The sequence below is a fragment of the Trachypithecus francoisi genome, unplaced genomic scaffold (assembly GCF_009764315.1).
Source record: "Trachypithecus francoisi isolate TF-2019V2 unplaced genomic scaffold, Tfra_2.0 Lachesis_group15, whole genome shotgun sequence".
In the NCBI taxonomy this organism is placed as follows: domain Eukaryota; kingdom Metazoa; phylum Chordata; class Mammalia; order Primates; family Cercopithecidae; genus Trachypithecus; species Trachypithecus francoisi.
The window spans coordinates 20,768,541-20,795,799 of record NW_022681460.1 but is presented as its reverse complement, the minus strand read 5'-3'; the positions used below and the strand labels follow the sequence as shown (position 1 = coordinate 20,795,799).

Genomic DNA, 27,259 nt, shown 5'->3' with positions numbered 1-27,259 from the left:
CTGGAAGAAAGAGTATCAGCGATTGAGGATCAAATGAATGAACTGAAGTGAGAAGAGAAACCAAAAGAAAAAAGAAGAAAAAGAAATGAACAAAGCCTGCAAGAAGTATGGGATTATGTAAAAAGACCAAATTTACGTCTGATTGGGGTGCCTGAAAGTGAGGGGGAAAATGGAACCAAGTTGGAAAACACTCTTCAGGATATCATCCAGGAGAACTTCCCCAACCTAGTAGGGCAGGCCAACATTCACATTCATGAAATACAGAGAACGCCACAAAGATACTCCTCCAGAAGAGCAACTCCAAGACACATAATTGCCAGATTCACCAAAGTTGAAATGAAGGAAAAAATCTTAAGGGCAGCCAGAGAGAAAGGTCGGGTTACCCACAAAGGGAAGCCCATCAAAATAACAGCAGACCTCTCGGCAGAAACTCTCCAAGCCAGAAGAGAGTGGGGGCCAATATTCAACATTCTTAAAGAAAAGAATTTTAAACCCAGAATTTGATATCCAGCCAAACTAAGTTTCATAAGTGAAGGACAAATAAAATGCTTTACAGATAAGCAAATGCTTAGAGATTTTGTCAACACCAGGCCTGCCTTACAAGAGACCCTGAAGGAAGCCCTAAACATGGAAGGAACAATCGGTAACCCCATTGCAAAAACATGCCAAAATGTAAAGACCATCGAGGCTAGGATAAACTGCATTAACTAATGAGCACAATAACCAGTTAATATCATAATGGCAGGATCAAGTTCACATATAACAATATTAACCTTAAATGTAAATGGACTAAATGCTCCAATTAAAAGACACAGACTGGGAGACTGGATAAAGAGTCAAGACCCATCAGTCTGCTGTACTCAGGAGACCCATCTCACATGCAGAGACATACATAGGCTCAAAATAAAGGGATGGAGGAAGATCTACCAAGCAAATGGAGAACAAAAAAAGCAGGGGTTGCAATCCTAGTCTCTGATTAATAGACTTTAAACCATCAAAGATCAAAAGAGACAAAGAAGGCCATTACATAATGGTAAAGGGATCATTCAACAGGAAGAGCTAACTCTCCTAAATATATATGCATCCAATACAGGAGCACCCAGATTCAGAAAGCAAGTCCTTAGAGACTTACAAGAGACTTAGACTCCCATACAATAATAATGGGAGACTTCAACACCCCACTGTCAACATTAGACAATCAACGAGACAGAAAGTTAACAAGGATATCCAGGAATTGGACTCATCTCTGCACCAAGCGACCTAATAGACATCTATAGAACTCTCCACCCCAGATCAACAGAATATACATTCTTCTCAGCACCACATCACACTTATTCCAAAATTGACCACATAATTGGAAGTAAAGCACTCCTCAGCAAATGTAAAAGAACAGAAATTATAACAAACTGTCTCTCAGACCACAGTGCAATCAAACTAGAACTCAGGACTAAGAAACTCAATCAAAACGCTCAACTACATGGAAACTGAACAACCTGCTCCTGAGTGACTACTGGGTACATAACGAAATGAAGGCAGAAATAAAGATGTTCTTTGAAACCAATGAGAACAAAGATACAACATACCAGAATCTCTGGGACACATTTAAAGCAGTGTGTAGAGGGAATTTATAGCACTAAATGCCCACAAGAGAAAGCAGGAAGATCTAAAACTGACACTCTAACATCACAATTAAAAGAACTAGAGAAGCAAGAGCAAACACATTCAAAAGCTAGCAGAAGGCAAGAAATAACTAAGATCAGAGCAGAACTGAAGGAGATAGAGACACAAAAAACCCTCCAAAAAATCAATGAATCCAGGAGTTGGTTTTTTGAAAAGATCAACAAAATTGACAGACCGCTATCAAGACTAATAAAGAAGAAAAGACAGAAGAATCAAATAGACGCCATAAAAAATGATAAAGGGGATATCACCATCGACCCCACAGAAATACAAACTACCATCAGAGTACTATAAACACCTCTATGCAAATCAACTAGAAAATCTAGAAGAAATGGATAATTTCCTGGACACTTCCACTCTCCCAAGACTGAACCAGGAAGAAGTTGAATCCCTGAATAGACCAATAGCAGGCTCTGAATTGAGTCAATAATTAATAGCCTACCCACCAAAAAAAGTCCAGGACCAGATGGATTCACAGCTGAATTCTACCAGAGGTACAGGAGGAGCTGCTACCATTCCTTCTGAAACTATTCCAATCAATAGAAAAAGAGGGAATCCTCCCTAACTCATTTTATGAGGCCAACATCATCCTGATACCAAAGCCTGCAGAGACACAACAAAAAAAGAGAATTTTAGACCAATATCCCTGATGAACATCGATGCAAAAATCCTCAATAAAATACTGGCAAACCGGATTCAGCAGCACATCAAAAAGCTTATCCACCATGATCAAGTGGGCTTCATCCCTGGGATGCAAGGCTGGTTCAACATTCGCAAATCAATAAACGTAATCCAGCATATAAACAGAACCAAAGACAAGAACCACATGATTATCTCAATAGATGCAGAAAAGGCTTTGACAAAATTCAACAGCCCTTCATGCTAAAAACGCTCAATAAATTCCGTATTGATGGAACGTACCTGAAAATAATAAGGGCTATTTATGACAAACCCACAGCCAATATCATACTGAATGGGCAAAAACTGGACAAATTCCCTTTGAAAACTGGCACAAGACAGGGATGCCCTCTCTCACCACTCCTATTCAACATAGTGTTGGAAGTTCTCGCTAGGACAATCAGGCAAGAGAAAGAAATCAAGGGTATCCAGTTAGGAAAAAAAGAAGTCAAATTGTCCCTGTTTGCAGATGACATGATTGTATATTTAGAAAACCCCATTGTCTCAGCCCCAAATCTCCTTAAGCTGATAAGCAACTTCAGCAAAGTCTCAGGATACAAAATTAATGTGCAAAAATCACAAACATTCTTATACACCAGTAAGAGATAAACAGAGAGCCAAATCAGGAATGAACTTCCATTCACAATTGCTTCAAAGAGAATAATATACCTAGGAATCCAACTGACAAGGGATGTAAAGGACCTCTTCAAGGAGAACTACAAACCACTGCTCAATGAAATAAAAGAGGACACAAACAAATGAAAGAGCATACCATGCTCATGGATAGGAAGAATCAGTATCGTGAAAATGGCCATACTGCCCAAGGTTATTTATAGATTCAATGCCATCCCCATCAAGCTACCAATGAGTTTCTTCACAGAATTGGAAAAAACTGCTTTAAAGTTCATATGGAACCAAAAAAGAGCCCGCATTGCCAAGACAATCCTAAGTCAAAAGAACAAAGCTGGAGGCATCACGCTACCTGAATTCAAACTATACTACAAGGCTACAGTAACCAAAACAGCATGGTATTGGTACCAAAACAGAGATATAGACCAATGGAACAGAATAGAGTCCTCAGAAATAATACCACACATCTACAGCCATCTGATCTTTGACAAACCTGAGAGAACAAGAAATGGGGAAAGGATTTCCTATTTAATAAATGGTGCTGGGAAAATTGGCTAGCCATAAGTAGAAAGCTGAAACTGAATCCTTCCTTATTCCTTATACGAAAATTAATTCAAGATGGATTAGAGACTTAATGTTAGACCTAATACCATAAAAACCCTAGAAGAAAACCTAGGTCGTACCATTCATGAAATAGGCATGGGCAAGGACTTCACGTCTAAACACCAAAAGCAACGGCAGCAAAAGCCAAAATTGACAAATGGGATCTAATTAAACTAAAGCTTCTGCACAGCAAAAGAAACTACCATCAGAGTGAACAGGCAACCTACAGAATGGGAGAAAATTTTTGCGATCTACTCATCTGACAAAGGGCTAATATCCAGAACGACAAAGAACTCAAACAAATATACAAGAAAAAACAAACAACCCCATCAAAAGTGGGCAAAGGATATGAACAGACATTTCTCAAAAGAAGACATTCATACAGCCAACAGACACATGAAAAAATGCTCATCATCACTGGCCATCAGAGAAATGCAAATCAAAACCACAATGAAATACCATCTCACACCAGTTAGAATGGCAATCATTAAAAAGTCAGGAAACAACAGGTGCTGGAGAGGATGTGGAGAATAGGAACACTTTTAGACTGTAGGTGGGATTGTAAACTAGTTCAACCATTATGGAAAACAGTATCGCAATTCCTCAAGGATCTAGAACTAGATGTACCATATGATCCAGCCATCCCACTACTGGGTGTATACCCAAAGGATTATAAATCATGCCGCTATAAAGACACACGCACACGTATGTTTATTGCGGCACTATTCACAATAGCAAAGACTTGGAATCAACCCAAATGTCCATCTGTGACAGACTAGATTGAGAAAATGTGGCACATATATACCATGAAATATTATGCAGCCATAAAAAAGGATGAGTTTGCATCCTTTGTAGGGACATGGATGCAGCTGGAAACCATCATTCTTAGCAAACTATCACAAGAACAGAAAACCAAACACCGCATGTTCTAACTCATAGGTGGGAACTGAACAATGAGATCACTTGGACTCGGGAAGGAGAACATCACACACCGGGGCCTATCATGGGGAGGGGGGAGGTGGGAGGGATTACATTCGGAGTTATACGTGATATAAATGATGAATTGATGGGTGCTGACGAGTTGATGGGTACAGCACACCAACATGGCACAAGTATACATATGTATCAAACCTCCACGTTATGCACATGTACCCTAGAACTTAAAGTATGATAAAAATAAAAATAAAAAAAGATAATTTTCAATAAAATTATTAGCTGTGTTCAAATTTTATGAGTTTATAGTTTTAAGTGTTTTTATTAAAAAGAATAATTTTCTCTTTTGATTTAATGCTTGATAATTTTTCTATAGTTATTGCTTCTGTTTGAGGCTGTTTGTGAAATGTGTCATTGTAGTCTTGGTATTCAAAGACAATAGGTTAGTCCTGAATATCAGAATTACATATGCTTTCAACAAAACAACTTTTTGCTTTATGTATTTATGTGAGTCCACATGTGTTTGGTGTTTGTATCTGTGTATTCATGTGTTTGTATGAGAGAGTATGTGTGTAGGTTTTATATAAAAAGGCTTTTTCTGACCTAAATGTCAAATAGGGAAATATTTACAAAAATCGTGATTTTATATATGATAATCATGCAGTAATACGTAGCAGTTTTCTTAGGGCTAAATAACACTGAAATTTTAGATCATAGGAGTGACATGCCTTGATTGCAATATTATTATCTGTTTTTTTACATGTATATACACACATGTACATGCATATATATGACATGTGCATTTCCTGAGGGCAGTGATATTTTCTTTATCCACATACGAGGACTTCTGTATGTAGTAAATGGAATTTTATAAAAATTGGGCTGAAAAGTTAAATTTAAATAGTTGTATTATGCTGCAAAGGTTATTTGATTTTTAAAACCTGGAAGAATAAAGACTTGCTTTCATCATTATAATTTTCTTTTTTAAGAAAAAAGTAAGACATTGTTAGCTGAAACCCTCTCAAGTATCAGGTTGACCACTGGTGTCTTCCTAGTGGGATTAATTAACCTAAAATAGAGCTTAGGTAGATGATTTTGTAGTGTTAATGTTCCCATACCCTAATTTAGAGCAGAAACAATTAAACCTTTAACCCTATAATTTCAAAAGGTTCTTGTTCTCTTTTTATCCCCAAAATCTGTTTCAAGAGAAGTGGTAAAGAACAAGCTATGAATTAATTTGGCTGCTGATTCTCCCATTTTATTCTAGAAAATAAGAGAACATCTTTACCTCTTTTGTCTCCTTTGAATTTTTACATATGTATATGTCTATATGAATACATATGCATATTTTTTAACAACACTTAATTGTTCATTTACTATATTATTCATTGATTTCTTAAAAATAAAATCTCATGGGTATAAGTACCTTTAAAGCTACGTAATTAAATGGAATCTGCTATGTATTAGTGAGTTCACTTAGAAGAAAAGTTATATTTTAGCAATAAATACTTTCTTTAGCCCTATTCATTATCTTCAGTGTATATGCAGAAAATCTCTACCTCCATCCTCTTTGGGTCCCAGCAGGATCTGATAATTAAATTGAAATAACAGATTAACAGGAGAAAAGCATAATGCAAGTTTTATGTGGCATGAGAGTTCTCATAGGGAAATGAAGACTCAAAGAAGCAGTTACCTGTATACCGAGTTGAACAAAGAATAATAAACTGTGAAAACGTGGCTAAATTATGTGGGAGACTTAAAAGATAAGTCATTTTAATAAGGTTTGCAAAGTACTCTCTGGTCTCAACTTCTCATCCTTGAAGGTAAATATGTTGTCTTTTCTTCTAGTATAGAGAATGTCTTTCACATGAGAATTTCATTTTCTTCCTAGAGAAACACCAAGAAGGTCAATGTGATCTTGCCCTTGCTGTTTTTCAAGTGTCTTCAATTTAAATAATCAAGATGCCAGAATAGCGTATTTTAACCCCTTCATCAGCAGATTTTTTCCAAGATGAATAACTAAATGATTGACTAAAGACTTTTTACACTTTTTTTTGCTTTTAAAGAAGTAAATAAAAAATTGTATCTGAAAGTACATGAGGAATGAGTTTAGTGCTCCTGTCAGTCTACGTAATGAAATTTTAAGGTTCATGCTGTCTATTAAAACAGATACTCAGTAATGAGCCATATTCATATAAGAAAAAGGCTATTCAAGAATTATGATTATAAATCACAATCCATTATATGAGCTTTTAGTAATTCAGTAATTCATTGTTGTGAACTTTTAATGCATGTAACAAACAATTAATGGTATAAGATGTAATTATAGAAGAATATCTGTTTTCTTTTGAAAGCCATATGTATTCCATATGGAATTTTCAACTGTTTGCATAGTTAACATTAATAATTTTTCAGTATATCTAGCATGTCTTATTATAATAATATAATATGTTATCTTTCTGATTAGACAATGATGTTGGCAAGCTTTTATTATGCCTCAAAATATGTGATAAACAAACTGAATGGATAGTAAACTGCCGAAGACAATTTTGCAAAATGATGAAAGCCAAACCTGATATAATCAGTGGAGAGGGTAAGTACATTGTTTCCATTTTGGGTTTTCTTATGTATGAAAATTATATTCATAGAATCTGTGGTTCTTAAAGATGAGTATTGGCATATGTAGGAAACATAATGCTAATTCCAGAAGTTCGCTGATTTCTGAGAAACTTAAGAGAACACAAATTAAAATCTGAGGCACTACTAAGCATTGCTTTTTTTTCTTTTCTTTTTTTTTGGAACTGTCTAAACAGTCTTGGTGAGTAAAATTAGAACACTACCTCTACCTAGGTAGCAATTTGCTTGGTTTTACCAGTTTTTACCTAAGTATGACATATTGCTATATTTTTTAGAAATTTTATTGATTTTTTAATCAACATTATTATTTTGAATCATTTTTATATGCATGCAAGTAAATTTAGTGACTCCTAAAGAAATTTTGTTTTAAGGGAACAGCTATGTTTTCTAAATTAGCAAACAAGTTTATTTGTATTCAGTTATCTACTTGTGCATTTGTTTTCTGAAATCATTTTTTAAATTAACATTACTTATTCTGAATAAAGTAAAAAGAAGTGCTGAGAAAAAAGTTCTAATGTCAGTGTAAGCTAGATTTCCTGAAAACTGTAATTTAAAAGTATTGTGTACTTTATCAGCAATGCTTTATAGTTTTCATATTTGTGTCATTTGTTCCAAAATTTAAAATGGGAAACAGAGAAAAGTTTTTGTATTGTTAGTTGTTGGAGGAATATTTCCAGAGAATAATGTTATATATTTATGGCTTAGAAATTAAACATTGTTCTCCAAAGTTTGAGTATGAAATGAGCAGTTAAACTATGTTTTATCCCCCCAGATATTTATAAAATATCTATTCTAAGTATATATTTAACATTGATTGAATAATAGAGAATATTTAATATAAACTGTGGACTGCACAGTTTAAAATAAACTCTTAATTTGCACAACAAATTAAGAAAGCAGCAGACTGGAATGATGTTCAGTTTAAACACAAGAACTAAATGTGTATGTAGTTCTGAGTTTATCTCTAGCAGGATAGTTAAGACAAAAGAGAAATACCAGCTGTTTTAACTCTTATTCGTTCCTCTGAAACAGGACAAACATGTAGAACATTACCATTAAAACTGTGTTCTCTTTGGAATCTTGGTATCTTGGGGCACTTTCCACAAGTCTTGACCTCAGTTATTTATTACTTTGTTTTGTTTTTGAGACAGAGTTTTGCTCTGTCACCCAGGCTGGAGTGCCATGGTGCAATCTTGGTTCACTGCAACCTCCGCCTCCTGGGTTCAGGCGATTCTCCTGCCTCAGCCTCCTGAGTAGCTGGGATTACAGGCGCATGTCATGACACCTAGTTAATTTTTGTATTTTTAGTAGAGATGGGGTTTCACCATGTTGGTCAGGCTGATCTCAAACTCCTGATCTCAGGTAATCCAACTGCCTCAGCCTCCCAAAATGCTGGGATTACAGGCATGAGCCACTGCACCCTGCCTATTCATTACTTTGATACTCTTAAAAATAGAGTCTAAGGGTTTCTGGTTCCTTTTTATGGAATAGTGTTGGGGTAAAATCTCGTCTCCAGCAATGAGCATTAGGTGATTCCACATAATTACTCATAATTATAAAAAGTCTTCTTATATAATAGTCTTCTTTTTTAAAAAGGAATATGGTGATTTCTAATTTACCTTTGGTTATATTTAAGTTTATTTTGCTCTGGTAATTTAATCCTACTGTCCCCTTTGTTTAAATTTTAGTGCTCCCAATCTTTAGGTTTTTCCTGTGTGAGATACCATCGAGAGTATAAAATGAAGTATGTTCTACCTGTTGCTTTCTCTTTTCTGATTATGACCAATAGTAATCTACTCAATCATTGAAAGGAGAAACCTTTTCCTTGACTTCTTCCTTTTGTCCCCTGAATTATACCTGCCCTCTTAGTCACCAAGTCTTACAGATGCTATTCCTAAGTCTGTCTCTAATTCTTTCTTTCTCATTCATATCCTCTGCCACTACTGTAAGTATTCATCATTTAGCAACTGGACAATTATCTAACGTGTTTATTTTTGGAAAATCAGAAATTATAAATAAGCAAAATACAGAACTAAAATTTACCTGTAATTTCATCCTTCATATATTATCACTTTTTATTTTTAATCAAAATCAGTCAATGTAAACTATACTTTTTTTTTGGACATTTTCACTCAATACAATATTATACAGATGCTCTTCACCTTACAGTGAAGTTACATCCTAAGAAATGCATCATAAGTTGAAAATGCATTTAACACACCTAACCCGTTGAATAGCATAGCTTAACCTAGCCTAGCTTAAATGTTCTCAGAATACTTATGTTATCCTGTAGCTGGGCAATATCTAACACAAAACTATTTTATAATAAAGTGTACTTTATTGAATACTAAAAGTGAAAAACAGAATGGTTGTATGGGTACTCAAAGCATGGAGCTATCTTAGTTTTGGAGTCAGTTATTGTTGTGATGATATCTTAGTTTCTTCAGGCTGCTAAAGCAAAATACTTGAGAATATTTCTAATGAATAATCATTAGGAAATTATTTCTTACAGTTCTGGAGGCAGGGAACACCAAGATCAAGGCATCAGCAGATTCAGTGTCTTGTAAGGAATTGCTCTCTACTTCAAAGATGGTGCCTTCTTACTACATCCTTACATGGCGAAATAGAGGGAAGGACAGCTCCTTTCAGCCTCTTTTATAAGGGCACTAATTCCTTTCATGAGGACAGAGCCCTCATGACTTACTCACTTCCCAAAGGCAAAACTTCTGAGTACTATCTCTTTGGGTATGTATTGGATTTTAACATAAGAAATTTTCAGGGATCCCAACATTCAGACCATAGCAGATGACAAAGCCCAAGGAGAAAGCAGAATCAATACTCAAGTATCCTTGAACGGTCTGCCTTAGTTTTCTCTCGGCAGAAAACCCACATGTTCTTCTTAGTATATAAATATTATAAATTTTGGTTTCATAGTCTATTTGTGTCATATTCCTACCCCAGGAAATAGATATGAGTAAAGGGAGAAGGCCCATAATTTAAAACCCTCTATAGAAATTCCAGATCTGTCATTTAAAATTTAAAAATTCACTTTAGAGGAAAGAATATTCTGTAGTTTACTTTCTGGATAGTAACATCCTAGAGTTAATTTGTTTTAAAGTTAGGGATTGTTTTGTGACATGAATTAATTTCCTTGAGTTAATGGAATTTTCAGTGGGTTGACAGTGAGGCTGTTGGTCATACTGAGATAAATAGCCACTTTAGTAATTATGTAGTTCAGCTACACTTAACAATTGGTTAGAAAGATGTACTAATGAGATAAGAGTCATAGGTTCAATTACCACATATAGATTGATTTTTAGCATCGTTACATAAGTATAGCCTATCCCTCAAAATACCTAAAAATATATGTTGCTATTTAAGGGTTGCTGGGCAAAATGAATAAATAGGCATCAGTAGAAATCTAGAACTTTCTGGGAGTACTTTAGTAAATGTCATTTTTACCCTATGCAATATAGAATTAGTTCATCTGTAAGCCTCTAATATACTGATCTAATAACATTATGTTTGAATATCAGTATTGTCAGAAAATAGTGTGGCTTGCTATGTATACAGTTAGTCATGTGACTCTTAAGTATCAAATTATTTTGTATGTAGTTCTTTCACAGATGTAATGAATTTTCTGTATTTCTGACCTAATCTCAGGCACAGGATTCGGACTTGCTTAGCAATATGCTGTGTCTTTTCCCATTAACTAAAGCACTTTACTTAAATACATAGCATGTAGCAAACGTGGTTGTGCTGAAGTAAAAATAATTACATTATTACATTATGTTTAGAGTTGTAAAAGTGTCTTTCTGTATAATCTTTGTTACTAATGTATATCTTGCATCTTAAATTATTATTTAAGAATGATTATATCTGAACTTCATGAAGACATTGTTCTTTCTGCAAAATTTATAATCTCAAGAGACAGTATTAAGTGATTTATAAAGAAAGAAGTTTATACACGTAGAATTTAAATGCTCTCACCTGAGGCCTATTTAATTTGTTAATTCATAGAAGAAAGACTTTTGAAAGATTTTTGTAAGTATGGCAAAATTTATGTCTACACGTGAAGATGGAACCGGTCTAAGCAACTATAAACATAAATAGCTTACAATACTGATGTCCTTTCTGACCCGTGACGACTGGATTCTTATACTTTTAATACTCATTTAGCTTTGAAATCATCATATGAATAGAGTTCAATGAATAAAATCATTTCATTTTTGTCCTAAGCCATTAAAATATTATGAGATAGAACTTGTCAGCTACAACTGCTGAAAAGCATATGTTATTCCTCTTTGATTTTGGACTTTTCACCCATTGAACACTAATTTTTCTTCAAGAATTACATACTTAAAATGTACTTATATATGAAATAGGGTTCATTTAGTTAATGTAGGTTAGAGTTAATATCCTGGCTATAATTAAGGGACAATTTTACATAGTGAGTAAAGTGTACTTCTTATTTAAAGCATAACGTTGACTCTACAAATTTATTTATTTTCAGCAACAACAAAAAACTCAAACCCACAACAAACTTTGGGTTGCATATTAATTATATTGTACCTGTTTATATCCATTTCAAGGGCATTAGATGCAAGCCTAGTGGCATTATCAAACCAGTCTAGAAAATAACCATTTTATCACTTCCAAGCCAGCTAGGTCAAGCCTTCTTTTGATATTGGTTGCCTTGAATAGATACCATCAGTTGCAAAGCATGTAAAACATATAATATGTCCTGATTTTGAATGAGCTATGCATTGATCCTAGCCTTAGAACCCACTAATATTTTTTTTAGTTATGCATAAAGAACAAAGGTATTATAGCATAATTAGTGATACTTTCAGTTTTGAAATCATTTAGCAAATTCTGAAATAATTCTTAGAGGATCTAAAGATAACAGATGATCCTTTTTCAGTTTTATGTTGAATAGGTTCTCAGCTAAGCTATTAAAGTTTAATTTGCATCAGAAACAGTGTTATGAATACTAAAACAGTATGCATTTAAATTGAACTCCCTTAGAGTGTATCTGTGAAGTTTAGATGACTTTTATATACTAGTTCTGTGATTTAAGGATGCAATGTCACATATTATTCTGACCTTTAATATCCTAATTATTCTCTTGTTTATTATAGCCTTAGTAGAATTACTTGAAAAATTTGTACTTCATCTCACTGAAAGCCCATCTGAATGCTACTTCCCTTCAGTGGAGTATACAGGTACATTTTTAACATTTTGAAGTTTGAAAAAGACTCAGTATATAACAAGATAATTAATGGAGATGTGTAATGATATTACAGACGTGCAGTTTTCTCATCCTAACAGACTCGTACTTGGTACCATGTACATTCCAGATATCATTAAGCCTCTTTTCTTTGTAAATGTCTGGGTTTCCTTGTAACTCTGGGATTCTTTCTTGAGCTTTTTTTTTTCTCTCTCTATCCACTAAAAGTTGTTTTGCCTTAAGCAATGTCTTCTACTCTTCTGATTCTATCCATTATTCCCTAGTGGTCTCCTTTGCTTATACCATTTTACCTATCTCTCATATATTGATGATTTCAAAATTTACATCGTTCACTCAAAGATCTACTATAGGCTTTATTCTTATATTTCCAGCGGCCTAATAGGAAACATCACCTGGATAATTCCACAGAATCCCTCAAACTCAGTATGTCTAACAAAAGATACATGCATTTGTCTGGGTCAGTGTGATAGGCATGCTAGCCTATGTCCCACAGCAGATAGTGAGAGGACCCAGTCTCAGCCCTGGCTTCTTCTGCTGCAATCTTAACTGTACAGGGACTTACTGAGTGACATGTACCCCTCTGAGCTGAGACATGTCTCTCCAGCTTCTATCCCATAGCAGATCCCTAGGGTACTAGTATGAGCGCTAGTCTCTTCTACAGCAGTTGGGGAGCTGTCTTTTCAGTGCAGGGACCTGCTAGGAGATGTGTGCACATCTGAGCCGTCATGATAGACAAATGAGGCTCCATCTCACAGCAGATCTTAAGGAGCCTAGTATCAGCTCTGGCCCTTCCTGTTGTGACTGAGGAACTACCCCAACTTGTACAGAGACCTGCTGGCTTACACATCCCTGTCTGAGCCAACGAGTTAGACTATCAGCCTGCTTTCCACAGGATATACCCAGAGGCCTAGTCTCAACTCCAGTCTTATACAGAGACCTGCTGGGAAGCGCACCCATCTGAGATTTACAGTCATCTGGACTCTGATTTCTGGCCAGAGTTCCTGCATAGCTCCAGTGTTCTCTTTGGATCTTCCCCATGTCTTTCTGGGCTGGAAAGCTATGTCAACCTCAGTCCTTGCAAGACATGCAGCAAGCCTGGGCTTAGAGTATTCTCTAGATGGGTACAATAGTCACAGGCTCAGGGAACTCTACAGACAGTCTGCTTAGAAACCCTGGAAGGCCCTCTAGAAAGATAGGCACAAATAAAGCTAGACTGCCAAGACTAAAAGATATACATAATTCTGCAGCATGTAGATATCATCGCATGTCCACAAGTATTAAGAACATTCATGGAAATATGACCTCACCAAATGGACAAAATAAGATGCCAAAGACCAACCATAAAACGATGGAGATGTGTGATCTCACAAAGATTTCTAAATTGTTTTAAGGCAGTTCAACGTACTTAAAGAAAACACTAAGATCAGTTCAGAAACTTATCAGAGAAATTTAATAGAGAGATTGAAATCATTCTTAAAAATTAAGCAGAAATCCTGGAACTGAAAAATAGAATGATTGAAATGTAAAAATGTAATAAAGAGCATCAACAGCAGAATTGATCACACAGTAGAAAAAAAATCAGTAAGCTTGAAGATAATTTGAAAATACATAGTCTGAGGAGAAAAAAGGATGAAAAGGAATAAAGAAAGCTTATAGGATTTATAATGACATCAAAAGAACAAATATTTGAGTTATTGTAATTAAAGAGAGAACTGAGAAAGACAGGGCTAGAAAGTTTATTCAAGGAAACAATAACGGAAATATTTCCAAACCTGGAAAAATGTACAAATGACTAGATACAGGAAGGTCAAAGGTCAACAATTAGATTCCACTCAAATAAGAATTCCCTGATACATATTATAATCAAACTCTCAAAAGTCAAAGACAAAGAGAAGATCCTGAAAACAGAGAAAATAAGCAAATAATATACTAGGGAGCTCCAATATGCCTAACAGCAGATACTTTACAGGACAAGAATGAGTAGGACAATATACTCAAAATGTTGGAAAAAAAATAAAAAATAAAATCATGTAAACCAAGAATATCATATCCAGGAAAGCTATGTTAAGAAATGAAGGAGAATAAGACTTTCTCAGACAAACAAAAGTTGAGGGAATTTATCACTTTCAGACCTACATACAAGAAGTACTAAAGGGAGTTTTAAAATGGAAAGAAAACAATGCTATCATGATTATTGCACTAATATTTAGTCATGGTATGTTAAACCACTTATATCTTTACTAAGAAGACTAAAAGACAAACTATTAAAAAATAGTAACTACAACAATTTCTTAAGCAATAGGCAATATAAATATAAATTGTGATGTCAAAAATTCAAAATGGTGGTAGAAAGGAATTAATGTGTATAGTTTTTGTTTGTTTTTGCAATCAAGTTATTATCTTTTTAAAATAACATCATTATTACTATAGGAAGGCTTTGTAAGCCTCATGGTAAACAGAAACAAAAAAAAACCTATAATAGGTACCCTAAAAAAATACTAGCAGAAAAAGATAAATGCAAAAGAAGGTAGTAAGAAAGGATAAAGGAAGAGAGGAGCCACACAATAACTAGTACACAAGTAATAAAATGGTTATTATTAATAATAACATTGAATGTGAACGGACTGAATTTTTCTATTGAAAGATACAAAATGGCTGAATAGCAAAATAGGACCTAACTATATACTTCCTACAGGAAACTCACTCCGCTTATCAAGACTCACATAGATTGAAAATGAAGTAATGGAAAAAGATATTTTATGCCAATGCAGCCATAAAAGGATAGGAATAACTATACTTATATCAGATGAAATAGACTTAAGGCAAAGACTATAAAAAGAGACCAAAAAGGTCATTATATAATGATAAAGGGATCAATTCCGTGAGAGGATATAACAGTAATAAATATACATGCATCTAACACTGGAGCACCCAGATTCATAAAACAAATATTACTAGAATTTATGTGAGAGATTAACTGCAATATAGTTGTAGAGGACTTCTCTCCACTTTGGCCATGGATAGATCATCCAGGCAAAAACTATAGAATCGTTTCAATAGATACAGAAAAAACATTTGATACAATTCAACATCATTTATGATAAAAAAAAAAAAAACTCTCAACAAATTGGGTATAGAAGGAACATACTTCAACACAGTAAAGCCCATATGTGATAAACTCACAGCTAACATCATACTGAGAGGGGAAAAATAGAAAGCTTTTACATTAAGATCTGTAACAAGAGAAATTGTCATAATAACCTTTTTAGTTGGTATCTCTACTTGGAGTCTGGTTTTTTTTTTCAAAGGTGCTCTTTACACTGCTCTCAGAGTGATCTTTGACATGTAAATCTACCCAATCATTCCTCTGCCATTTCTCACCATTGACCACAGCATAAAGTCTCAGCTTATTATCATGGTACCCATGATCTTACATCATCCTGCCCCTTCCTTTTTTCTAGCATCATACTTTCTTTCCATGCAGAACACTAAACTCTTCACATCACTCCCAACTACCCTCTGTCCCAGAGACACGTGTTCATTATTCAACAAATTATCCTATATTACGTACTGACACTGTGACAGAAGTCTTCCCCTTATGGAGTTTACTTTCTAGTGGGAAGAGAGAAAATAAGTAGAATATTCAGTAAGTTAAAAAGTGTAATGATAAATGAGGAAATACACAACAGAAAAAATAGCTGAGAAATTTTAGTTAGGAGTGAAGATTACAGTATTAAATAGTTTTCATATAAAGTTTTATTGATGATGTGTTTTTTTGTTTGTTTGTTTTGTTTTGTTTTGTTTAACCACAGTTCAGCAGGGGCAGTACAGGCAAGATATATGGGTATGCTCAGGGCAAGAGAGTGCTAACAGATGGTCACGAAGGACACTAATATGGCTGGAAAGGAGTAAAGTAGAGGAATTGGTGGTGTTAAAAGTCAGATAGGAGAGCATGATACAGGATCTTGAAAGTCGTTGCAGGGTTTTGAACATAGGCATGACATGCTGATTTACATTTTATATGAGCATTGTGGCTGTGGTGTTGAGAAAAGACTGAAGGAAGACAAATGACTGAAGCAGGGAAATGAGTTAAGAGGCTATTGAAAAACAGTACTGGCTGAGATAAGGATGTCAGTAATGAAGACTGTGAAAAGTTTTTGGATTCTGGATATATTTTAAAGATAGGGCCAACATAATTGGGTAACAGATTGAATGTGGGGTATGAGAGAAAGAAAGAAGTCAAGGAGGAGTCTAAACTATTTTTCTGAGTTACTAGGAGGATGGGATGATTGTACACTGAGATAAAAAAAATAGGAGAGGAATGGGAGATTAAGCCTGGCTTTTTTGTTGTTTTAGATACTTGTTGGACATTCAAGTAAATAGCTTTATACATTCTGCACATGTGACTCGAGTTTAGAGGAAAAGTGTGGGCTACACATACAAATTACTAAGCCATCAGCTTGGTATATAAAGCCAATACATCTCACTGTAATTTCTTTCTCATATTCTGACTTAGTGTCTAATTCTTCACATTCCTGTAAATTTCTTTAGGGTTTTGTGTGTGTGTGTGTGTGTGTGTGTGTGTGTGTGTGTGTGTTTTACCTATCATTTCATTCTCTGCACCTGGAACAATAATGTCAATAAATGTTTGTCAAATAAAGGAAAGAATGGATAAAAGAATGATAGAGGAAGGCTTTATAAAGTGTGTCAGTGAGTATCTTAATAGGCAATAGAGTAAACCATTTAAGATTTCTGAGCAGAAACTTTACTTGATTCACCTGTACCTTACAAAGATTATTTTCTAATAGTAACTGTGTAAAGGAAAAAATGGAGTACAGAAATGAAGTTTTCCACGGATGAATATCCAATACTTAAGGAGCAGTGAAGAAAGAGACAGTGAAGAAAGTAGAGTTAGCATATACTACTGATAACAGATCATCTTTCCTGTAAGGGTGATGTGACTTCTTCTTTTGCTGAAGAAACCAGCATTCAAATATGTGTTATTTATTCAAGTTAGACATATCTTTCTAGCCTTATTACCATTAACTGCCCAAACACATTCTGCGCATTTGCCTCACTAAATTTTGACTCCTGTTGTTCCTTCTAGATGAATGCTTTCCTCTGCATGACATCCACATGATAATGCCCGACTCACCTGTAAAGTTTCAGCTAGAATGTAACCTCTCCTCTTATTCCTAAGCAGGATTCTCTCTTCTCTGCTCCTACTGCATTCACTTTAAACTACCATTTTGATAGTTTTATTATATTATATATGGCTAGATTAAATTGTTACATTAGGTAGCAAACTCCTTTGTATCTTCAATATGACATTTAATTTTATTTATATATACATATATATATACACACACATACACATACTATATTCACATCTATATTCAAAGAAATGTATTATAGTTCTGGAACAAATTTAAATATCTAACAATTCACATATTTAGATATATGTGAATATACAGATGAATCTACACTTATTTACACATAATGACATCTAGTGCAAATCTGGGAAAGGGGTAAAAGAGACCTAAGATAATGTAAAAAAAAAGAAATGAGAAGAAAATACAAGATACTATTAAACAAAAGGTAGGTGAAAGGAATTGATATCTATTGATCACCTCTTTTAAATTAGGTATTATGTTGAGGCACTTGATAAACCTTGTGTCATTCAACCCTCTCTGAAGTAGACATAATCATCATATTTAAAATGAGGAAATTGAGGCATAGATGAAAGAAAACAGAAATTGGGAAGAGATTTTAAAGGAAAGAATTTGTGAAGAAAATTATAATCTTATGAATGAATGTAAAAATTTATTCAAAAAACATACAACTATTAATGGTTAAGTTGGGGAGTAATAGGAAATGAGTAAGAAGTATGATAATCATGGAAATTTGCATGACCAAAGTGGGCATTTCTTTAGACTTAAGCATAATAATCTCCAATTTGTGCAGCTCTTTTGCACATTGTTTTATTGGACCGTATTTTCTGTAGAAAATCTAAAATTAAAATTATACATATTATCTAAATATTCAGCACAACTGAATGCTCAGTGTGCATGCTTTACTACCCTCTGTTATATTTCTAAATTATGCCGAGTGAGATCTCAGATGTCGGCTTTGTTCAATGTATTAGCGAGGCAAATAAACCCTGAATGCGGATTTAAATTCCTTAAAGGTTCCAGCTGAAGCTATTCACCAGTCTTATAGTAAAGCCAAAAAATGAATTGACTTTCTGTTGATTGATTGTTTAATATTCATTATTGTGATATACTGAGCTTGTTGCTATTACATTGTTTTCTTCCCAAGGCGTTAGGTATTCTCATCCTTTATCATGTATTTTTCGGCTGGCGGAACAATTTTTTTTATTATAAAATTTCACTCTATTTGCTTTAAATTAAAAATTGTTTTGATATAAAATGTTTTAAATCAAATACTGGGTAGATGTATTCAATTTTTTTTAGGTTTCTGGAAATGAGAAATTGATTATCTTTTAAAAATGACAGCCTTCTAAACCCTAAGGTGGTTAAAATTAGAATAACACAATCATCCATCTGTTGTTAGCTCCCTCAGGATTTCAATCCATTATAAAATTTGCAAATCTGGAAAAATCAAATTAGTTTGACTGTTTATCCCTTTAAAGAAAGAGGAAAGAACAAACAGATAAACTTCTGCACATTTGCAGTTTGTAAATTCATGCAGGTATCTTTCCATATCTTAACAGACATTTCCTTTTTGTTGATTCAATTCCCTGGAACAAGTTGGGAATTTTTTTCTAGTGTAGTTGCTTTTTTGAAATGATAAATTAAATGGCCCTTTCAGGGTAATGTGTATTTTTATTTCATTTCTCTAGTTAATCAAAAGTTAGGGAAAAAATCAACATTTTTCTTGTTTCACCATTTGATTATTAAAATATAGTTTTAAATTTAATTAAATACCCTTAAACACTTTTTATACTTTCTTTGAAAAGCAAAGATGCTCTCTTCTATCTTATGTTTACGAAACGTTTGTGAGTAAAGCACAGTGTGTGATAATTGCAAAGAGATATTTAATATGAACCTTTCCTCAGGAAGGAAAAATAGGGCATATACCTAAAATTAGGAATTAAACAAATTGCAGCATATAGTAAGGTAGAAAATAAAAGAAACTGACAGTTTTTCAACTGGCTACTTGCTTTCAGGCAATATGCTTTTTCATATGCTATTCGAATTTGGTAATTGTCAAGAGAAGTTTTATTTTCAGGGCCACAGGTGTCCAGTGGAAAATGACATCTGTGTCAAATTGGTGCCATCATGGAAAATAAGAGGAGAAAGCGTTAATAGAGAGCAGGAGTAGTACTTGTGCTGCCTCCTGGGTTATTAGAATGGAAAGAAACAAGAGAAGAGGGGAAAAGTCTTCCAGGCAGGGGTAATTGCATAATCAAGACATGGAAATGCTTTTTTTTCCAAATAACCCTGACTACATCAATTAGGAGGCTGAGACATGTACAGTAGACTGGTCACAAGGTACTGAATTCTGTGGTAGTAAGAATTGAATAAAATGCATGGATACAATTACATGTTAGAAAAGAAGCAACAGAACTTACAGACTGACTTTGGGAAAGAAAGCAGGGAGGAAGAAATGTAGTCCATTGATTTCTTTGGGTAGTAAGAGTTTTCTTACGTTAGGACAGATAAGGGAGGGCATTAGGAGAGTCAGTAAGCAGCCGACCAGTAACTACCTCTCCATCCATGGGAGAAATTCTTTACTCTTCTGAAAGTTTATTTTTTTTCCACACTATTAGGTGCCAGGCAGGATAGATTTAATTTCTTCTACTGCTGCTGTATGTGCTAGCTTTGCAAACCAAAAATAGAACAGAATGCATTACCACACTGAGCGGTCTCAGTTCGTGTTACATAAATTTTGTCAACTCATTTTATTTTGAAACTATTGCATTTATAATTAAAAGTATTGGTTATTTTGAATGATTTAATTATTAACTCTAGCTTAGATTGAATCAAGCATTGTTAGGAAGTGGGTAAGAATAATGCTATACACGTCATTGGTTGGTTGACTCTTCAACAACTTACTTCATTATGCTTTTCACAGTGACTTCAGGGAGTGGGAGCTCTCTCTTCCATGTGCTATTTGATTTTAATATACAGAAAATATTTTTAAGTCTATGTCTGTTTTCTTCTCCATCTTGCTTCTAGTTTGATATTTAAAGTATAATTTCTTTTGTTGCTATTCTTTGGATGTTGGTTCATTTATTTACTCATTCATTCATTCATTCATTAAATATGTATTATGTATCCTACGCACTGTATTTCCTACTCAATTAATTACTCGTTACCAGCCATGCATATGGATCAAAATCCTCTGAAGATGTCCATTTTTTAAATTATTTCATTTTACTTATTCATTTTTCCCCATCAGTTTTGTTTTATTTTTGAGATTTCAATTCCTGCCTTATAAATTAATGTAGTCCAGAGTTTTATGTAATAAAAGTTTCTTCCACCTAACTTTTGTCATCTGAGATGTATTTGGAATACAAAACTTGCTTGCTAAGTTATTGTATATCAATGATATACAGTGCTTTATTGTATATTGATATTGTATATCAAATATCATACAAATTTAAAATGGAAACCTCTTTTTTTTTTTTTTTTTTGAGATGGACTCTCGTTCTGTCACATAGGCTAGAGTTCAGCGGCATGATCTCAGCCCACTCACACCTCTGTCTCCCAGGTTCAAGCAATTCTTCTGCTTCAACCTCCCCAATATCTGGGATTACGGGTATGTGCCACCATGCCTGGCTAATTTTTGTATTTTTAGTAGAGATGAGGTGTCACCATGTTGGTGAAGCTGGTCTTGAACTCCTGACCTCAGGTAATCCATCCCCCTCAGCCTCCCAGAGTGCTGGGATTACAAGCTTGCGCCACCATGCCTGGCCTGAAGCCCATTTTTAAATATATGCCCCTAACTCATTTTCTGATGTCTTTATTCCTGCTTTGGGAAAGTTTTTATTCCTTCCGTATTTTTATCTGCATAGTTTTGCTCATTCAAAAGTTATTTACATCTCTTTCACATCAGTGATTTTTTAAAATGGATATTTGATGTTTGTTTTGGTATGCCAACACCTCCATATATTCTCATTTAAAAACTCTTTTGAGAATTTGCTACACTACACTAAAGTGAAATTTGGATAATGTTGTATAACTGTCCAATTGTAACTATATCTAAGTTTAACTTTTATTCCTTTAAATGTAAATCTTAACTTTATTGTGTAAGAAATAAACTGTAGAGGTCTTTAAAAATACAAATGACTGCACATTCCCTCTGGCAATCTTATTTAGTAGTCTGGAGTCAAGTCTATTTATCTTTATTTTTAAAAAGTTCCTCAGAAGATGCACCGCCATAGTTGAGAATCATTATCTGTTGAAATGTGTAGAGTTATTTTTTTACTCTGAAGATAACAGTGTCATAAAGTTTTAGGTAGGGTCTAGACCTTAGAAATTATTTGTACAACTCTAGAAAAGTGAAAGGACTCATTTCAGGCCTCACAACTAGACCACTATGTAAGAACTCTTTTCTTACACAGGGAAGAACGAAAACAACCTTCTCATTATTTAACACATCTAATTCCTTTGGACAACTCCTCTCACCTTGCTCCGTAACTTTATTATTTTCTTCACTGATGTGTTAGGTCAGTGCTTCCTGATAGAATCCACTGTGGTCCGTGGAACACATCATGATGGGAACGCCCATTCTTAACACCTGTCTCCACCCACTGCGCACTCATCCTTTACCAATAAGATAGCTATCGATATCATACTTTCCAGAGGGAAAAAACATTAGTATTACTATAAGCATGCACATATATATATGTTAAGGTTCAGCTTAAATGCCACTTCTTCCTAACTAGACATAATCTCTTCATCTTCTGAATTCATGTAACACTTTATCTGTATCATTCCTATTTCATATAGGACTTAAAATACCTTTATCAGAGTTATCTATATACACATTTGAGCTCTGACACTACATGGAAAGTTTTTTAGGGAATGAGGTATGATTTATCTTTTATCCCTCATAGCTTCTTGCATGGTGTTCCACACTTACTATATCAGAGATGATTTATTAAGGGTATGAATGAGCCTGGAAGTGAAATAGATTATATTGATAGTATGAGAAACACCAATGTGTAATGCAGTAAAAAAAAAAACAAAAAAAACCCTCATGATATTCTGAAAACCTAGGTTTTTGGTCTTCTCTACCACTAGATAACTGTGTGATGAGTCTCTTAATTGTGTGTGCATGCATTGTGTGTTCATGTGTTTGTGTGTATGAATGCATACTACAGTTTTCTCAGCCAGAAATTGAAAGTTCAGCTAGACCCTGAATGCTATTTGGTTGTGCCTTTGAGGGTTCACTCCTAGTTTGGTATTCTGCTGTTCTCAAGAACTAATCCAGACTTTCAGCCTCTCCTGCAGTTCTCTGTACTATGCTATTTCTATTCTGAAATGGACTTTGTAGATAATATAAGCAAGCTAATCACTATCTTATTTGTAAGAAATAAATGAAAAGTGATTCTTTATGAAATGTTTGGATATATTACAATATAAGATATAACTAACCCCTTCTTCACTTTTGGTTAGATGATTACAACAACTACTTCACAAAGAAAACTTGGCTTACAGGAAGAAATTCATTCATTCTACCCTCATATGTTATCATACATTAAAAGTAGAACACTGATTACGTAAAGATTAGTGTCAGGAAGGAAATAACTATGTTTGTATATATTTGTAATTCAAAGTTTTATGTATATATTGCATGATGAAAGTAGTATTTCTAGATCACTTTTTGGGTCAATGCCTCTTTTTGTCCTGAGAGTCAAGTAAAATAGATTGTTTCAAAACTACCATTGTTTTGTATTTAATATGTTTTCCAACTCTTTTTATGGGAAAAAGTTATTTGTAAAAAGTTTTCTGTGAATTCCTTGGAAAATGTAACTGACAGTTCCTAAAATAATGAATTCATCAGTGTTTTCAAAATTCACATTAAAATATGTAAAAATATTGCTTTCATCAATTTTCAATTAAACTGTAATTATTATGCAAACTTCTATACACTTTTATAATTCAGTTTTCTGTTGTGTTTAGCTACTGATGCAAATGTGAAGAATGAAAGCCTCTCATCTGTGCAGCAGCTTGGCATTAAAATGACTGTCAGGTATATTATAGGGAAATATCTCCCTTGTGCATTTCTAGAATTTGTTTTATCTGCCTCATATGTGCTCAGTAGTATTTAATTTAACAACCAACTATTTTGTATACTTTAAATGCAGAGTTTATCATTTGGAAAATGACTTTGTTTTTGAGGATATTGGCACATGATTAAATTACCTCTACAGGTAAATCAGTTATAGTTCATTGCTGTTCCAGAGGCCAATTACAGTGTGTTTAAGCTCTCATGACTATCAGGTTTTTTACAAAAATAACATTGTAAAAGTCAGCACATTGGTAGCACAGTCATACTATTTTCCAGAATATGATTAATTCCGTGGTGATGAGTACAAAAGTACCCGAAGGACAGATGCAGAAGTTAAAATTAAAAAACTTATTGCAGTTTGAGTTTTTAATGCTCAAGTTGTAATTTTGAAAAGAAATGGGTAAGCTAAACAGCGAACAGAGGGTTAAGGACTGAACCCTTGAAACTTCCCTCTCTCGCTTATTAAATGGGGATTTTAACATTCTCATTTTACTTATAGAGTCACTTTCAGAATCAAGTTTTAAAAAGATACATGTAAGACTTATTTAAAAAGCTGAGCGTTTTTATAAATTCACAACATGATGAAAATGATATTATTTAATAATTTGAACTTACACGTCTGTATCACATTGGGCATCTGATTCTCTTAATTATGTTTTGTGATGCTGTGCCTGCTTTTTATACAAGTATTTTGTAATGCCCTATTGCTATTCTGAAATGGACTTCGTAGATAGTATAAGCAGGCTAGTCACCTATTTTTTAACTCAATATAATATCTTATTTGTAAGAAATAAACAGAAAGTTATTATGAAATGTTTGAATATATTACAGTATAAGATAAATAGCTGGCATCCAAATGTAAAATCATTGTGACTCTGGCAGCTACAAATACAGACGAATTTTTGATTTCATTGCTCAAATACTACAGTGTTGCCATGAGCAAAGAGACTTTTTTTTTTTTTTTGAGACAGAATCTCGCTCTATCACCCAGGCTGGAGTGCAGTGGCACAATCTTGGCTCACTGCAACCTCTGCCTCCTGGGTTCAGGCGATTCTCCTGCCTCAGCCTGCTGAGTAGCTGGGATTACAGATGCATGCCACCGTGCCCAGCTAATTTTTGTAGTTTTAGTAGAGATGGGTTTTCACCATGTTGGTCAGGCTGGTCTCAAACTCGTGACCTCGTGATCCACCCACCTTGACCTCCCAAAGTGCTGGGATTACAGACGTGAGCCACCACACCTGGCCCAAAGAAACTCTTTAAAAAGTGATGAGCAGGCCGGGCGCGGTGGCTCAAGCCTGTAATCCCAGCACTTTGGGAGGCCGAGACGGGTGGATCACGAGGTCAGGAGATCGAGACCATCCTGGCTAACACGGTGAAACCCCGTCTCTACTGAAAAATACAAAAAACTAGCCGGGCGAAGTGGCGGGCGCCTGTAGTCCCAGCTACTCGGGAGGCTGAGGCAGGAGAATGGCGTAAACCCGGGAGGCGGAGCTTGCAGTGAGCTGAGATCCGGCCACTGCACTCCAGCCTGGGCAATAGAGCGAGACTCCGTCTCAAAAAAAAAAAAATAATAAAAAAGTGATGAGCAAATATTAGTAAGGTTTCAAAAGTACAGAAGTGCAAAAGCACTACCTTTGCTTGATTTACACATAGTTGCATTGTATATGTACTAAAAAATACAGAATTTTTTTTTTAAGACAATTAGTTTCAGATAATTATAAACAACTTTTTCATCCATACCAGTAACATATAGGACATTTGCAAGTTATTGTTCAAGACTGTCCCATGTCTAATCATCTGGCCCTTGCTCATTAAGTGCCAGTAGTGCCCCCTGATCACTATGACAATGAAAAATAGTCCTACAAATTTCCATAGTGGCCCCTGAGGGAAGTTCCACCTCCCTTAGGACCATTACTGTATGAACTCTACAGGTACACTCAACATTTTGTAAAAACTAACCTGTCAACATTCCATGTTTTAGATTCAGTTCAGGAAAAAATGTTTATATTATACTTTCCATCTACAGGATATCATCCTTTTGTTCTCTCATTACTGTTTCATCTTCCTTTAAAGTTATTTATATTTACCAGATGAATACTGCTAATCCAAATATATCATAATAATCAGATACATATATTGAGAGCTAATCTTTCATAAGTGCTCTGTATAACATAGTTATGCTAAAAGAACTAATTTTAAAACATTCATTGCAAGACCTGATATTTTTTATGTTTTGTGGGCTTTTAATATAGGTATGGCAAATTCCTCAATCTCTTAAAAGATGGTGCAGAAAATGATCTTACCTTGGTTTTAAAGCATTGTGAGAGATTCCTGAAACAGCAGCAAACTTCCATAAAATCTTCTCTTCATATCCTTTTTGAGTAGATTCACAATAGTTTAATTTTTTTCACATATTTTTCATGATTCTTTGATGGTATACCTGGACACATTTATAGTAAAATAGTACATTGAGCTATATTAGTGATTTGTTATGATATAGTCTTACAGTATTTTATTCTGTATTTTAAATATGAATTTTGTTAAACTGAGTTGTAATCATTATATTTAGTCTTACTCATTGAATCTTAAACTGAATAAAGTCATTAGAATGTATTTTCAGACATATCTAAGAATATTTAAAAACTAGGTTTCATAAACTCAGAATAAGAATGTCTGCTTTTTTATTTAATATATTCATTTTATTGTATTTATAGAATTTTAATATTTTGTCTTACAAAATATTGTGAAGTTTTCTTAACTTTGTTTTTCAGTCTGCCTGCAAGGGAATTATACTGGCCATGACTGGTTTGTATCTTCTCTGTTCATGATAATGTTGGGAGACAAAGAAAAAACATTCCAATTTCTTCGTCAATTCTCCAGGCTTCTGACTTCTGCTTTCCTTTGGTTGCCAAGACTACATATTTCTGTAAGACTTCAATCTGTTTTTAAAGGAGGGTTTGAAATTTTAAGAGATATTATACTTACATTCACTGGGGTGTTATTGTATTTGAAGGACTTTGTTATAAATTATACTCATTTTTCTACTTGAATGTTTTTTGACTGATTCTCTTTGATTATGTAGATGTGACATTTTCTCAAATACTTGGTGTCTTACCTAATAGTAACTGAATGATTTATATTAGAAGCATTTTCATGAAATAGAAACATGATAATGAAATAAAAATGATAGTTTTTATCAGTTAAATTCTGCACGTAAAAGGAGAACTATTGAATTGGTGTTTTGTATCGTTGCTTGGTTAGAAAGAATCTCTGGCTGATTATAGTATAAGAAAATCATTTATTAGGAAGATATTGTAACTATTTTCTATAGAATAAGAGAATCACTCATTTTATATATATTTTAGAAATCTATACTGAGTGTTTTTTAAAGTATTGTAATGTATTTTGAATGATTTTACTAGTCTTATACAATCTCAGAGGTTACTTTAGAGGTAAGTATATCCCTCAATCAATTTATAATGTTTATGTTTATTTTATTTATTTATAGGCTGTTGTTAAGATTTCCAACTAGGGGAAACTGCCAAACATATCAGCTATGCTAATGTTTCTCAAACCTCTTCCATG

The 27,259-nt window shown here is 34.2% G+C and overlaps 1 protein-coding gene across 2 annotated transcripts in view; it reads left to right on the top strand.

The window, feature by feature from the left end:
- The window catches only part of TBC1D32 (TBC1 domain family member 32), a 252,702-nt gene that overhangs the window by 190,584 nt on the left and 34,859 nt on the right, over positions 1–27,259 (top strand). For both annotated transcript variants that reach the window (XM_033234429.1, XM_033234430.1), the window contains 5 exons: positions 6,992–7,117; positions 12,303–12,386; positions 23,566–23,635; positions 25,927–26,042; positions 26,446–26,600. In XM_033234429.1, coding sequence (XP_033090320.1) covers positions 6,992–7,117; positions 12,303–12,386; positions 23,566–23,635; positions 25,927–26,042; positions 26,446–26,600 — 551 coding nt within the window. The remainder of the gene's footprint in view (positions 1–6,991; positions 7,118–12,302; positions 12,387–23,565; positions 23,636–25,926; positions 26,043–26,445; positions 26,601–27,259) is intronic.